General features: G+C 54.8%; 1 protein-coding gene across 4 annotated transcripts in view; it reads left to right on the top strand.

The window, feature by feature from the left end:
• The window catches only part of ABCA2 (ATP binding cassette subfamily A member 2), an 86,743-nt gene that overhangs the window by 39,237 nt on the left and 33,475 nt on the right, over positions 1–14,031 (top strand). For all 4 annotated transcript variants that reach the window (XM_090022776.1, XM_090022774.1, XM_090022775.1 and 1 more), the window contains exons 10-19: positions 1,048–1,207; positions 2,489–2,617; positions 3,158–3,325; positions 3,787–3,883; positions 4,803–4,976; positions 5,140–5,242; positions 5,917–6,031; positions 10,819–11,009; positions 12,982–13,132; positions 13,826–14,030. In XM_090022776.1, coding sequence (XP_089878902.1) covers positions 1,048–1,207; positions 2,489–2,617; positions 3,158–3,325; positions 3,787–3,883; positions 4,803–4,976; positions 5,140–5,242; positions 5,917–6,031; positions 10,819–11,009; positions 12,982–13,132; positions 13,826–14,030 — 1,493 coding nt within the window. The remainder of the gene's footprint in view (positions 1–1,047; positions 1,208–2,488; positions 2,618–3,157; positions 3,326–3,786; positions 3,884–4,802; positions 4,977–5,139; positions 5,243–5,916; positions 6,032–10,818; positions 11,010–12,981; positions 13,133–13,825; position 14,031) is intronic.

The following is a 14,031-nucleotide window of genomic DNA, read 5'->3' as shown; positions in this document are numbered from 1 at the left end:
AGTGGGTCTGGGACTGCCTGCAGCCTCCACCAGGATCCAGGCCACAGCCTGTTTGCCTGAGGAGCTGGGACCACTGGGAACCCACAGGGTCCAGCCTGTGGAGGGGCCTTTCCCATCTCCTAGTGTCCCGTTTGGCTCTGCCTGCAGTTGGTGGGGATGGCAGAGGGCCCTGTCCAATGGCAACTCACTGTCCCCAGTGGTGGGAGGTCCTGCTCATCCCCATGGTCCAGGCAGGAGAGGTCAGCTAGGGCCTTGGACTGCGCTCCCCTCTCTGTAGTTTTCCCTCCAAGACTGGCTAAAGGAATCCTGCGCTGCTGTTGCCTGCACTAATACCTGTGCTGGGAGCCACCCACCCTGCCACTCCCTCCCTAGGGCTCACAAGCTTGACTCATGCCACTGCATCCTCACGTGCGCTGCCTCAGTGGGTCCTCACACCATGCCCACAGGTCCCTGCTGAGGGAGGGTTTCTATGTCACCCAGCCCTATTCTGGATGCACCAGTATTGTGAATTGGTGTGAAAGTTCCCTACTACCATGTCCTGCAAGGGATTGCCAAGCACTGGCTCCTTCCAGGCTGGGCTCTCTCTGCTCATGGTGTGCCCTGCCTGGCCCCTTCAGAGGAGAACCTGCAGTAAATGAGGAAACGTGTGCCCAGAAGGCTTGGGTGGCTGGGATGTGTTGAGTTCCCACAGGGAGGAGCTGGGTCTGCACTGTGTGGCTGCTTCTTGGGCATTGGTGCTGGGCTTGGAGGTACAGGGCTGGACAGGGCGGGCGGAGCAAGTCTCTAACTGTATCTCCAGCAATGCAGTTTGGAGCTTACAACAGTTGTGTCCAGGAGCCCCTGTGCAGGGTGCGTTGCTGTGGGATGGCCAGCCCATTCTGGCCTTGGTGCTGGGACATTGCCTTTTTGTCCTTGAGTGAACAGCCCCTGCAATCAGGACCCCATGAGCACTGGCAGTGTGTTTCAAGGCTTCCCCATAGACTGCCTAAAGCAGGACACCATGACCAAACCTTCAGCAAGTGACCGACTGTGACTTTTCTCCTCCAGGACAATTGAGCCTGAGGCACTGAAGCAGGGCAACATGAGCTCTCTGGGCTTCACCAGCAAGGAGCAGCGCAACCTGGGGCTCCTGGTACACCTCATGACCAGCAACCCCAAGATCCTCTACGCTCCAGTTGGGACAGAGGTGGACAAGGTCATCCTGAAGGTGAGGGCCTGGCTGGCCTAGGTGGCACCCTTAGGGCACCCTTAGCTGCAGGCTGCCTGCCTCGAAGCACCGTGTCTCTTGGGCCCTGTGAGGTCTCAGTCCTTTTAACTGGGGTGGGAAGCTTGCAGCTGTCCAGAGAAGATCTCACGGCAGGTGACAGTGTTGAAGTAGCTGTGTTTAATGGATGGTTCTTTCTCCAGTTCTTGGCTGTTCAGCTGTCCCGTCAGTCCCTGGGGGCCCATTGATTTCTGCCATGTCAATAAATAATTAAGACTCTCAGTGCTGTAAACACAAGCCAGTGAGGGAAGGGGGCGGGCAGGGGAGGGATTCCCTTCCCTTCTCTTCCTGCAGCTGACAGGCTGTGATGTTGGGGCTGGAGGCAGAGTTCAGTACACCATCTACCAGCAGATGCAGGTGGCAGTGAGTGTTTCCAGCCCTGCCCCTGAGGTTGCTGGCCCAGTCTGGGGTAGGTCTGTTCCATCTCTGGAGCACTGTTAATTTTCTCTGTGATTTTCCACCCCCCATCTGTACCCCAACAGTCCCAGCCCTGCTAAGGTGAGCAGGAGGGTAGGTCCACAGTGCCCAGCTCCGATCCCCTAGGCCTGGCTTCCCCAAGGGGTACTTGTACCAGGGCAGGGTACATGGTAGTCACCAACTCCAACTCCGGCAGAGCAGCACCAAAACCTCATCTGTGATGGGGAAGCTGCAGTGGTTTAAATAGGCTTGAAATGGCTCTAATGACACTGCAGGCTCCAAACTTAGCTATACTGAAGTCAGTTCAACCTTTGCTTGGGCTGGTCTGTTACCATTGATACTGTAGTAGGTAGTATCTGGAAGCCAGGACCAATGAGTACCAGGTGCTGTATGTGCACAGAAGGATAATAAAGACCCTGTTCTGGACAGCATAGGATGGAAAGACTAGTATGCAGCAGAAAGGGTGGTCCAAGGCAGTGAGGAGGCAGTAAGACTGCTGTTAGCCAGTCACAGAAGGCTGCATACGTGGCCCAGTAGACTGCAGAACAAAATCAACCTGACCTATTGTTAGATCAGTGTAAGGTCTTATCCTCACCTGAAAGTGAACTTGGATCGAGATTGGGCATGAGCTTGAAGGTGCAGTAGTTCTACTGGAACAATCTGTGTGTGAATGACAGCATCTGCCCTGGGAACTTGATCTAACTTAGTATAAACCGGTCTGATCTGTGCTGGCAGGGCTGGGAGAAGTTGCTTACAGGCTTACGTCTCCTCTCAATATAACCCTTCCTGGGGCCTCTCTTGCTGCAGGCCAACGAGACCTTTGCCTTCGTTGGGAACGTCACACACTATGCCAAGGTCTGGCTAAACATCTCCTCAGAGATCCGGGGCTTCCTAGAGGAGGGAAAGCTGCAGAGACGGATCCGCTGGCTACAGCAGGTGTGGAGGATGCTGGGAGGGGTCTGGGGATGGGCCTGGAATGAGGCAGAAACATGGGCTAGACCACAGCGTGGTAAGATCTGTGCAAGTGCCTGCAGGCGACTGGTTGCAGCCCTGGCTTCTAGCTTCCAGCTTCATCTAAGCAGTTTCTGGCATCGGTAACTGCTGCCGCAACATAGCGAGTGTTTTACAAAGGGGGCTGCTCCCCCGGGGGACTTGTGTCAAAGCCATCTCTGTCCTAGATGCTGGATCCCACCCTGCAGACCTGCTCGTTGCTGCTGAGTGACAGGCAGCTTGACCAGCATCTTGCTTTATATTGACCTCTCAAGACTGAGAGGGGACAGGATCTTAGCTGGATCCCATCCTGCTGTTGCTAAGGCTGACTGAATGCTTGCCTCATGACCTGCTTGGCCCAGCTTGCCTGGTGCAAGGTGGGGCAGTGGGACCCTCAGCCACTTTGCACAAGAAGTAGCAGGAGGAGGCAGGGTGGAGGACACCCAGCCGTCTGCGCTACCTCACTTTTTCTCCTCTCACTTCCAGTTCACTGCTGACCTGCACAAACACCCCGAGATCCTGAACGTCTCGGACAATGACCTCCTCCGCAGCTTCATTGATGGCAACTTCTCGTTGCCCAATGCTAGTGCCCTGCTGCAGCAGCTGGACACCATCGACAATGCTGCCTGTGGCTGGATGCGTTTCATGTCCAAGGTGAGGGCAACACCAGCTCCCTAGAGCTAGGCTAAGCCTGCCAGGTGTCGGGCATACCCAGGAAAGCTGCTCTCTCCCTAGCCAGGCTTCCGTGGGCACTTGGCAATCGCCTTAGTTAGCCAAGGGCATGGGTGAGCTAACACGTGCCTGGGTGTAATTCACTGGGCATGGATATATAAATGGCTGGGTAACAGGCATGTAAATTACATTGGGATCAGACAGATCAGGAGCACACAGTAGATGCTGTTATTACTCTGGCTGCCAGTAAGGTGCCATGCCAATGGGAAATGCAGGGCCATGGCAGCAGGAAGTTTGACTGCACATAATGGCAGTGGAGTGTGGGTCATCCCCACTAGATGGCAGGGGGAGGAAGGGTGTGCCCTGGTTCCCCTGTAGAGCAGGGATCAGTCCAAGGTGCTGTGGCTGCAGCAGGATCTCATGGGACTTTTTTTTCCTGACAGGTCAGCGTGGACATCTTCAAGGGTTTCCCTGATGAGGAGAGCATAGTGAACTACACGCTGAACCAGGCATATCAGGACAATGTCACTGTCTTTGCCAGTAGGTCCCTGGCTCTGTGCTTTCCTTCCCTCTCCCTCTGTTCCTATCACCATTCACATGGCTTTGCTCATTTCCTCTGAATTCCCTTGTCAGCTTGCATCTCTTCACCATTGCACTGATTCTCAAGCTCCCTCCAGCCTGATCCCAGGCAGGTTTTTGCCCCGCACTTCCAGATGTACAGAGCTGAATTTGGGCATTTCTGAGGCCTTGAGGCACAGAGAGGCCCTTTGGTCTTCAGCCTCTGCCACTGACTTGCTGGAGTGAGGAGTGTCTCTGCCTCAGTTTCCCTATTTATAGAATGGTTAGGACCTAGGTGTGACCATGGGTCTCAATCCAGTGGCTCTTGCCAAGCTTCGAGAGCTGCTCCATATTCTGTCAAGTACCCATTCCTAGTGCCTCATGTCTTGCTGAGGAGTCTGTCTCTTGCTGCGTTGGGGGCCTGGTCCTAAATCTGTAGGTGTCAGCAAGGACTCCTGTTGATTTTAACCCTCCTTGGGTATTGCCCTGGCTGTCTTGAGCCATTCAAATAAGCAACCATGTTGCACCTTGGCCCTTGGAGGAACATGAGCCTGCTCCCCAGTGGTCTTCTCCCATCCCCATAAACACTAGGAGGGCCACCCGCTTGGTTTAGGTTAGAGATCAGAAAGCAATATCTTACAGTTAGGGTGGCCAAAATCTGGAACCAGCTTGCCAGGGAAGTGGTCCTCTCCCCTACCTTGGGCAAATTCAAGAGGAGGTTGGATGATCACCTGTCTGGGGTCTTGTGAACCCAGCATTCATTCCTGCCTGTGGCGGGGGGTCAACCTAGATGACCTGTTCAGGTCCCTCCTGACCCTAGCCGCTGTGAAGCTGACCATGGAGCTGGCTGGGATGAATTCCAGTGTCCTAAATGTCCTCACCTCTGCTGCTTTCCCCTCAGGTGTCATCTTCCAGACCAACAAGGACGGCAGCCTCCCACCACATGTGATGTATAAGATCCGGCAGAACTCCAGCTTCACAGAAAAGACCAATGAGATCCGCCGGGCATATTGGCGGCCCGGCCCCAACACCGGCGGGCGCTTCTACTTCCTCTATGGTTTTGTGTGGATCCAGGGTGAGTAGACAGACTTTGGTAGGATTGCTGCTCCCTGACTGGGACAAAGGCCAGCACAGCCTGCTACGTGGGTGTGCAGTGCAACATCCCCTACATGCTGCTCTGCTGAGTGATGCTCCCCTGCTGTGTTAATGTAGCTTATCTCCTGGCCTCTTCTTCCCAGACATGATGGAGCGGGCCCTTATCAACACCTTTGTGGGCCATGATGTGGTGGAGCCTGGCAATTATGTGCAGATGTTTCCATACCCGTGCTACACCAGGGATGAGTGAGTAATGCTGGGTGAATGGGACAGACGTGATGGGCAAGGACAGGGCTGGGGTGCAGTGAGCAGTAAGACTCCTTTGCTCCAAGACAGGTGGCCCCTCTGGATAGTGCTCCTAGGATCTCATGGAAACAGGCCTGGCATCTGCACTCCTTCCAGCCAAGCTGGCCCTGCTGCTTGCTCTCCTTATTATCCCATTGCTGGCTCCTTCCTCATTGCATCAATGCCGCACTATACAGCAAATGCCACCATGGCCTGGGCAAGGTGCAACATTCAGAGTATTGCAGGCTACAGTGGGGGTCTGGGAGCCAGGGCACCTGGGTTCTACTGGCCGTGTCTCAGACCTGCTGTATGACCTTAGATGTGCCAGTAACTCCCTCAGCATAGGTGAACTGTAGCAGGAATTATCTGGTCTTGTAAAGGAATTACCTGGGCATGGTGGTGATGCCTGATCCTCTGCCCTGACATCCCAGAGTGGTTCTTGGGGCTGCAACAGAGGGAGGTGGACACGCTTGATGGTCCTTCCAACTCAGTCTACTCTGATTCTTTCCCTTTCCCCCCAGCGTGATGGTGCAAGGTCCCCGCTGTCTGTCGTCATGTGGCTGCCATCCTCTGTGGGTGCCAGGGTTCATGGTGTGTCAGGACGGGTTCTGATGCCTTGCTGCCTCTCTCCCCAGTTTCCTGTTTGTCATCGAGCACATGATGCCCTTGTGCATGGTGATCTCCTGGGTCTATTCGGTGGCTATGATGATCCAGCACATTGTGGCAGAGAAGGAGCATCGCCTGAAAGAGGTGGGGATGTGGCAGTGGGATCTGGGATCACGGCTGTCCACTGTGCCCACTGAGGAGGAAGGAGGGCAACTGACAGAACATACAGTCACACAATGTGGGGGAAGGTGGGGTACTGCCCTGAAACTCGTGCAGTAAATGGCATGGGGTGGGCTGTTGGGCTCTCCAGTAGTGTCCTGTGAGTCCTGGCAAGCTGGTCTCTGCACCCCTGTTGCCACCTTGCAATGAAAGAAGCTATGTCCCCAAAATATTTCCACATCTAGCCCATTGTTGCTGCCAGGCGGTGGTGGGATGGTCTGTTGTCCTGAGTAAAGGGGTTAGTACTGGGGGCCATTTTCCCATTACGATGTCTGCGGGAGGGGAAGGGCTGTGGGTCCTGGACAAAACATAACAGGGAAAACCTGCAGCTGGACTCTCCTTTCCTGGTGTAAACCAGGTGTAATGCTGTTGAAGCTGGTGTAAAATGGATGCAAGCAAGAGTGAGAGCAGATCTATTATCTGTGGCCTCAGAACCAGGGCATGGGGGGACACTGGTCCAGATTCTTCCCCAGTGTTAACTCCTTCAGAGCTGGTGAGAGACTACCAGGGATGGATCTGTCTCTTGCGCTGTGCCCTGTAGTCACCTGGGTGACTGCAGTGCCCAGGGGTTTGTCAAACAAGCACCCTCCCTGGTATTGCTCTAGAGCTCTGCAACTGCTCTTCGGGGTCATCTGGGCTTAACAGTGCCTGCAGGGTCAGTTTTTGCCATCTCTGGGTTGCCTGTACAATAGCAGCCCAGAACAGTAGTGATGTTGCCCTAAGCCCTGATCTCTAGAGCACCTTGGCTGTCTGGGAGTGGTGGGATCGCTTCTCTCTGCTGCTCAGAGCAGCCCTGGCTGACCAGGGGCATAGGTTAGATGAGCTGCTTGGGTCTGCAGTCTGGATGCCTAGGATTCCACGTCCATCCTCCCTGCCCTGCTGCTGCCCCCATCGCCTCGTAGCTGTTCCCAGAGAACATCGGTGTTTCATTCTTTGGCTGGTGTTGGCTCTTCAGCCTTAAGCCTGCCTGTGGGAGCTTGCAGGGAAGAGGTTCCAGTGGCTAACAAGAGCATGACGAAGCTGCTGAGGCATGGTGCCAGGAGGAGCTGGCAGTAGATCTCTGGGAGGGCAGCGCTGTCTTGTCTCTGCCAAGCGCATCAGAGGCAGGATGCTGAGGAGGGCTTTCCCCCTGTGCTGCTGGAACACTCCACTGAGCAAAGTGGATACTTCTGGATGGCTGGACACTTTGTGGGGAAGGCTCTCATGCAGCTCCTGCTCCCCAGACTTGTGTCTCCTGGGCACGAGTGCCACAGATCCGGGAGAAACCATACCGCCAGTGAAATCATCTGTGCCAAGACTAGCCAGATGCACTGTGTCCTATGACAGGGTGCTACCAGCATGGGGCATGGCTGTTTGGCAGAGGAGACCATGCCAGGACCCCACTAGCTACCCTCTGAAATAGCTGCTGCTGCTTCCCTCAGCCTGGTCTGGCCTGCTCTTGCCTGCAGTGCAGTGGACTTGGCAGAGCTTCTGGCAGCACATGGCAGGTACCAGGGCCAAGCCACCAGAGCACATACATCTCCATGCTTCTGGTGGTACCAGATTCACACACTGTAGTGTAGTGTAGCTCAAGCTTCCCTCAGGAGATTGTGGGAAAGCAGCAGCATTCTCTCCCCATGGTGCATCTCTTTTGTACCCACTCCAGCTCTTGTGGGTCCATGCTGATGGTTTTCGAATGCTTGTTGTAGCTGCCATGGTTGCCTTCTCTGCTCCGAGCATGGATTCTGAAGGGCTGTCTGGTATGATCAGATTTCTTCTTGCCATGAAGCAGGCTGGGTGTTTTGGCACCACCTGAAAGGTAGGGCGGCAGCAGTGCTGGGCTGCCTTGGACAAGCAGCTAATGCCTTGGCATGGCTGGCTGTGGAGCAAATCTTAGTCTGAGCATTAGGTACTCTTTCTGTGCACAGGACACTTGTATGGAGAGACTTAATGGTGGGGGTCTACTACAGACCTCCCAGCCAGGGGGAAGAGCTTGACCAGGAATTCTTGGGTCAGCTCACAGAGGTAGTGAAGTCTAAGGATGTGGTAGTCATGGGGGACCTGAACTTCCCGGACATCTCCTGGGAAGAGCAGTCAGCCAGGTCTGAACGCTCATGTAGGTTCTTGGCCAGAGTGCAGGACCTCCATCTAACCCAGAAGGTACACAGTCCCACCAGGGGAGACACCTTGTTGGACCTGGTGCTGGCCACGGGTGATGACCTGGTGAGGGGGCTGTGGGTGCTCGACCACCTGGGCGACAGCAATCATCGCCTGCTGGAATTCACCATCCAGTGCAAGGTGGCAAAGGCCTGCAGTAAGGCAGCAGCCCTAGATTTCAGGAGGGCAAACTTCAACGAGCTAAGGAGGATAGTTGGGGAAAAGCTGAGGTGCCAGGGGGAGGGGAGCCAGGTGTCCAAGGAGAGTGGTCGCTCCTTAAGGAGACTATCCTCCAAGCCCAAAGGGAGGTAATCCCAACGAGGATCAAAGGGAACAGGAGGGCACACAAGCCTCCATGGCTCAACAAAAGCATCCGGGAATGTCTCCTTGCTAAAAGGGAGGCGCACACTCAGTGGAAAGAAGGGGACATCACCAGGGATGACTATACTCCAGTCGCTCGGGGATGTAGGGGGGCAGTCAGGAAGGCCAAGGCAGAGATGGAACTGGGACTAGCTTCCCAGATTAAGGACAATAAGTCCTTCTTTAAATACATAGTGGGTAAAAAGAAGGTCCCAGGTAATGTGGGGCCCCTGCAGGACGCGTTGGGAAATTTGGTCATCACACCAGGCGACAAAGCTAACATATTTAATGATTTCTTTGCCTCCATCTTCCTAAGTAGGGACCAGAACAGTCACCTCCCTGCTGGGCCCCCCTCAGGCCCTGGGGGAGGCACACCTGGGCCAAGAGTTAGTGAGGAACTAGTTAGGGAGCTTCTGGAGGGACTGGACGTATTCAAGTCAGCTGGTCCGGACGATCTCCACCCTAGAGTTCTAAAGGAATTGGCCGAGGTCATTGCGGGACCCCTGGCACGGCTTTATGAGCACTCGTGGTGCTCTGGTGAGGTGCCAGAGGGCTGGAAGAGGGCCAGCGTGGTTCCCATCTTCAAAAAGGGGAAGAAGGAGGACCTGGGAAACTATAGGCCAGTTAGTCTTACCTTGATCCTAGGCAAGCTGTTTGAGAAAATTATGCTGGCACATGTCCACGAGGGGCCAGCAGGGGACTGCATGCTTAGGGGCAACCAACACAGGTTCATCAGTGGCAGGTCCTGTCAGACCAACCTGGTGGCCTTTTACGATCAGATCACCAGATCATTAGATGCAGGGGTAGCAGTGGACATAGTCTTCCTGGACTTCCGGAAGGCTTTTGACACTGTCTCTCACCCTGTTCTCATTAAAAAACTGGGGGGCTGTGCTGTCGACACCCACACAGTCAAATGGGTCGCCAACTGGCTGGAGGGCCGCACCCAGAGGGTGGTAGTGGATGGATCCTTCTCAACCTGGAAGGACGTGGGCAGTGGGGTCCCCCAGGGCTCGGTCCTCGGGCCCGCACTGTTCAACATCTTCATCAGTGATTTGGACGAGGGGGGTAAAAAGCACCCTGTTCAAATTTGCTGATGACACTAAGATGCGAGGGGACGTGGGCACATTGGAAGGATGCAACAGGCTACAATCAGACCTAGAGAGGTTACAAGGGTGGGCAGACGAGAATAGGATGGGTTTCAACACAGACAAGTGCAAGGTGCTGCACCTGGGGAGGAACAACCGGCACCATACCTACAGGCTGGGGAACTTCCCTCTTGTCAGCAGAGACAGAAAAGGATCTTGGAGTCATCATTGACTCCAAGATGAACATGGGCCGGCAGTGTGGGGAGGCAGTCAGGAAGGCCAACCGTACCGTGTCATGCATCCACAGATGCATCCAGAGCAGGTCCAAGGAGGTGATCCTCCCCCTCTATGCGGCACTGGTCAGGCTGCAGCTGGAGTACTGCGTCCAGTTCTGGGCGCCACACTTCAGGAGGGAAGTGGACAACATGGAGAGGGTCCAGAGGAGGCCACTCGCATGATCAGGGGACAGCAGGGCAGGCCCTACGAGGAGAGGCTATGGGACCTGAACCGGTTCAGCCTCCAAAAGAGAAGGCTGAGGGGGGATCTTGTGGCCTGTTATAAACTAGTGGGGGGGGGATCAGCAGGCACTGGGGGAGTCCCTGTTCCCCCGAGCACCGCCAGGAGTGACCAGGAATAATGGTCACAAGCTGGCAGAGGGTAGATTTAGGCTAGACATCAGGAGGCGCTACTTCACGGTCAGGGTGGCTAGGGTCTGGAACCGACTTCCAAGAGAAGTGGTGCAGGCTCCTACCCTGGGGGTTTTAATGAGGAGGTTAGATGAACACCTTGCTGGGGTTGTTTGACCCCAGTACTCTTTCCTGCCATGGCAGGGGGTCGGACTAGATGATCTACTAAGGTCCCTTCCGACCCTAGAAACTATGAACTGGGGGGAAGGAATCCAATTATTCGTTCTGGACTGACCAACATGGGCAGCAGAACCCTACTTAGATTTGTGCAGGGCATTGGGCGCAGAGCTGCCACCTTGGTCCCAGGTTCCAGTCAGCACAAAGCCAAGGTATCGTGGCACCCTGTGTCTGGGGAAGTATTCCCACTAATGGGATAGAGGTCTGTCCTGTGGAAATGACCCCTGCTGCCATATGCCCTGGTAAAGCATGACACTGTCTTTTGCAGGTGATGAAGATGATGGGCTTAAACAATGCAGTGCACTGGGTGGCCTGGTTTATCACCGGCTTTGTCCAGCTATCTATCTCTGTCACAGCACTCACCGCCATTCTCAAGTATGGTAAAGTCCTGATGCACAGTGATGTCTTCATCATCTGGCTCTTCCTGGCCATCTATGCTGTGGCTACCATCATGTTCTGGTGAGCTCTGGTGGCTGGTCAGGGTCAAAATTTGACAGTCTGGTGTTGTAGCTGTTGGGCTGATGAAGCAAGGGGGCCAGGCATCTAGAGACATGCTACATGAGGCACAGCCAGCACTGGCCTTTGGCTCTGGGGAGGCGGTAGAGCTGATGTTGGTGCTGCCTGGCCCTGGAGAGTTTTGGGGCTAAGAGTGTCTGAAGGTGGCAGAGTGGGTTATAACCATACAGGACTACCCAGGGTCATTCTCAGTGGGTCCCATGGTGATGTACACAGCAGCAAGGGATCATGGAGCAACATCGAGAACCTTTCCCTGGTACAAGAATCCTAAGGCTCTGACCCCAGCGGCAGAACTAGGAAACAATTAGCAAATACTTTCCCTACCTGCATATGCACCCAGCGGTGGGGTGGACTGTCTGGCAGCTGGAGGTGGAACAGACAGGCTGGGGGCCTGAAGATGTCATTCCCTTCATTTCCATGGAGTTCCTCCTGACTTACCCCCATGTAACTGGAGGAGACCCCTGCTCCACATGTGTGGTTAAAGAAACACTGGCCACTTGTTTAGTTGGCCTTAATGAGCAACCCGGGGTATCGATGGGGCGAGCATGAGTTGTGTGATGGACAAGGCTGTTGTATTCCTGTGCCGCATGTGGGTGCACTTGGAAGAACGCAGATGTCTGCAGGATCTGGGGGGTGTGGGCAGGCTGACACTCTTGCCAGGGCTGAGGATTGCAAGGAAGCAATCTCCAGTTGTGCTTCTGGTTAGAACATGCAGAGCCCTTCAGATGCCACTGCCAAAGCTGAGGTCGGCAAAGTTTTTTAGCTGAGCTGCCAGAAAAACCCGGCAAGCTGGACTTGGTGTGCCAGGGTGGAAAGAGCGGGAGCTGCAAGGGGCCCAATTCTTTTGGCAGTGCAGTCCTGGCCCCTTCCCCACTATGCTCCCCGAGGTGTGCAGATGCAGTGCCTCTGGCCCCTTTCCAGCCTTGCATCCCAAGGCACATGCACAACTGTTGGCCACAGAGTAGGGCCAGGGCTCCAGACCCTGCTGCACCATTTGTAGCCTCCCAGCTACCTTCCACATCCGGCCCACACTCTGGGCAGTTGCTGCTTGCCACAGATCCCAGGCTGCTTGCAGCCTCCCCACCACCTCCTGTGACCAGCCCAAATTCTGTGGCTGGTGGCAGCTGCCCTGAGCCTGAGCTGGCTGTGGTATGCCAAGCAAAATGGCCTTGTGTGCCATGCTGTAGCATGTGTGCCCGGGGTTACCAACCCCTGGCCTAGAGGAAGGCAAAGCGAGGACAGGAGGCAACCCTCTCTGCACCTTCCCTACTCCACCCTTACTCATTGCGCTCCTTTTGTAATTCCTACCAGTATTTGCTCTGGGATGGTTTCCATGGAAACTTTAGGATGGAGGGATAGAGTATCAGGACCTGGTAGTGATGAGGTGAGCTGCCATTGTTCAGTTTGTGTCCGGTGCTATTGTCAGGGGCAGGGATCTGTCTTGCACACACATCGGGGTCCCTTGTGAGTCCTAGGTTCAGCCAAGGGGCAGGGAGCTGAATGGCCCATGGGGATTAAACTGCCCAGGTGTCTCCAGGGCATGAGACTTGTAGGGACGGAAGGGATGTCCTTGTTCTTAAACCATCCCAGACAGACATCTCTCCATCCACCTCTAGAAAGCCCCCAGTGAAAGAGATCCCCTAGCTTCTCTCAGCTTGTTTCCCGAGGTTCTGTCCAGGGCTGGGTGAGTGCACCTTGCTCTACTACTCCATGCTGTGCCTGTTGTGTAGCTAACTGGAGAGTTTCAAGGCCATCAAAGTAAGACTGAAGACTAACTATCCTTTCTTCCACCCAATCCCTGGAAGCCCAGGTAGGGTCTGGGAAGGGGGCATCACCTGGGGAAGTTGGGTGGTGTGGAAGAGCCCAATGTCCTTCCTCTCTGGAGCAGCTGAGATAACCATGTCTTTCCTGGCAGCTTCCTGGTGTCTGTGCTGTACTCCAAGGCCAAGCTAGCCTCTGCCTGCGGGGGCATCATCTACTTCTTGAGCTACGTCCCCTACATGTATGTTGCCATCCGGGAGGAAGTGGCTCATGACAAGATCACAGCCTTTGAGAAGTGCATTGCAGTGAGTACCAGGCTGTCATGGTGGCTCATAAACTCCCCATGGAGCCCAGGCTCCATGAGGTGGGTATAGAGGCAGTGCTCTCCATGCCTGCTCTCTCCATCCAGTGGGAGATCAGCTGTGCCCTGCACCCCAAGGCCAATAGCTGTCTCTTGGCCAATTAGAGAGCTCAGTCTGTTCCTCCAGCCCCAGTCACTGGAGTAATCGGGGACCCCCAGGGAGTGAGCTGTGCAGTAGCAAGTGGGCAGAGAACTGGAAAGACCCAGGGGCTCATGACTGCAGATTCCCATGTGTTGAGACCTGGGAGCTGTCAGCGAAGGTCTTGGGGGCATCCCCAAAGTTTGGCCTATATCCACCCTTTCATGAAGAAGAGCAAAGCATTATAGTAAGCCTCTTCCCATTTGGTTGAGGTGGTATCCTGGCCCCCATTAATGCCAAACCCCACACCTCTTCCCTGCCTTCCACAGGTTGTGTAGGAAACCTGGCTCTCTTCAGTAGGACGTAGCCCCTTGTGAACCACTCCTTGGCCCCCCACGTTTTTCTCATCTTGAGTCCAGCTGTGAATTGCTAAGGTCCCATGTATAGACAGCAGCACTGTCTCCGTTCTCCCTGCCACACAGCACCAGTCTGTGGTTTCTGTGCAGGGTTTAGGTGACGAGCTTTTGGACTAATGTCCTCTTTATCTTCTCCCCTCAGTCCCTCATGTCAACCACAGCCTTTGGGCTGGGCTCCAAGTACTTTGCTCTGTACGAAGTGGCTGGTGTGGGCATCCAGTGGCACACCTTCAGCCAGTCTCCTGTGGAAGGTGATGACTTCAACCTGCTGCTGTCCATGATGATGCTGATCATTGATGCCGTGGTGTATGGAGTGCTGACGTGGTACATTGAAGCAGTGCACCCAGG

Source organism: Crocodylus siamensis, chromosome 11 (assembly GCF_052110815.1).
Source record: "Crocodylus siamensis isolate JL-2025a chromosome 11, ASM5211081v1, whole genome shotgun sequence".
NCBI classification, from domain to species: Eukaryota; Metazoa; Chordata; order Crocodylia; family Crocodylidae; genus Crocodylus; species Crocodylus siamensis.
This window is presented reverse-complemented; position numbering and strand designations above follow the sequence as displayed.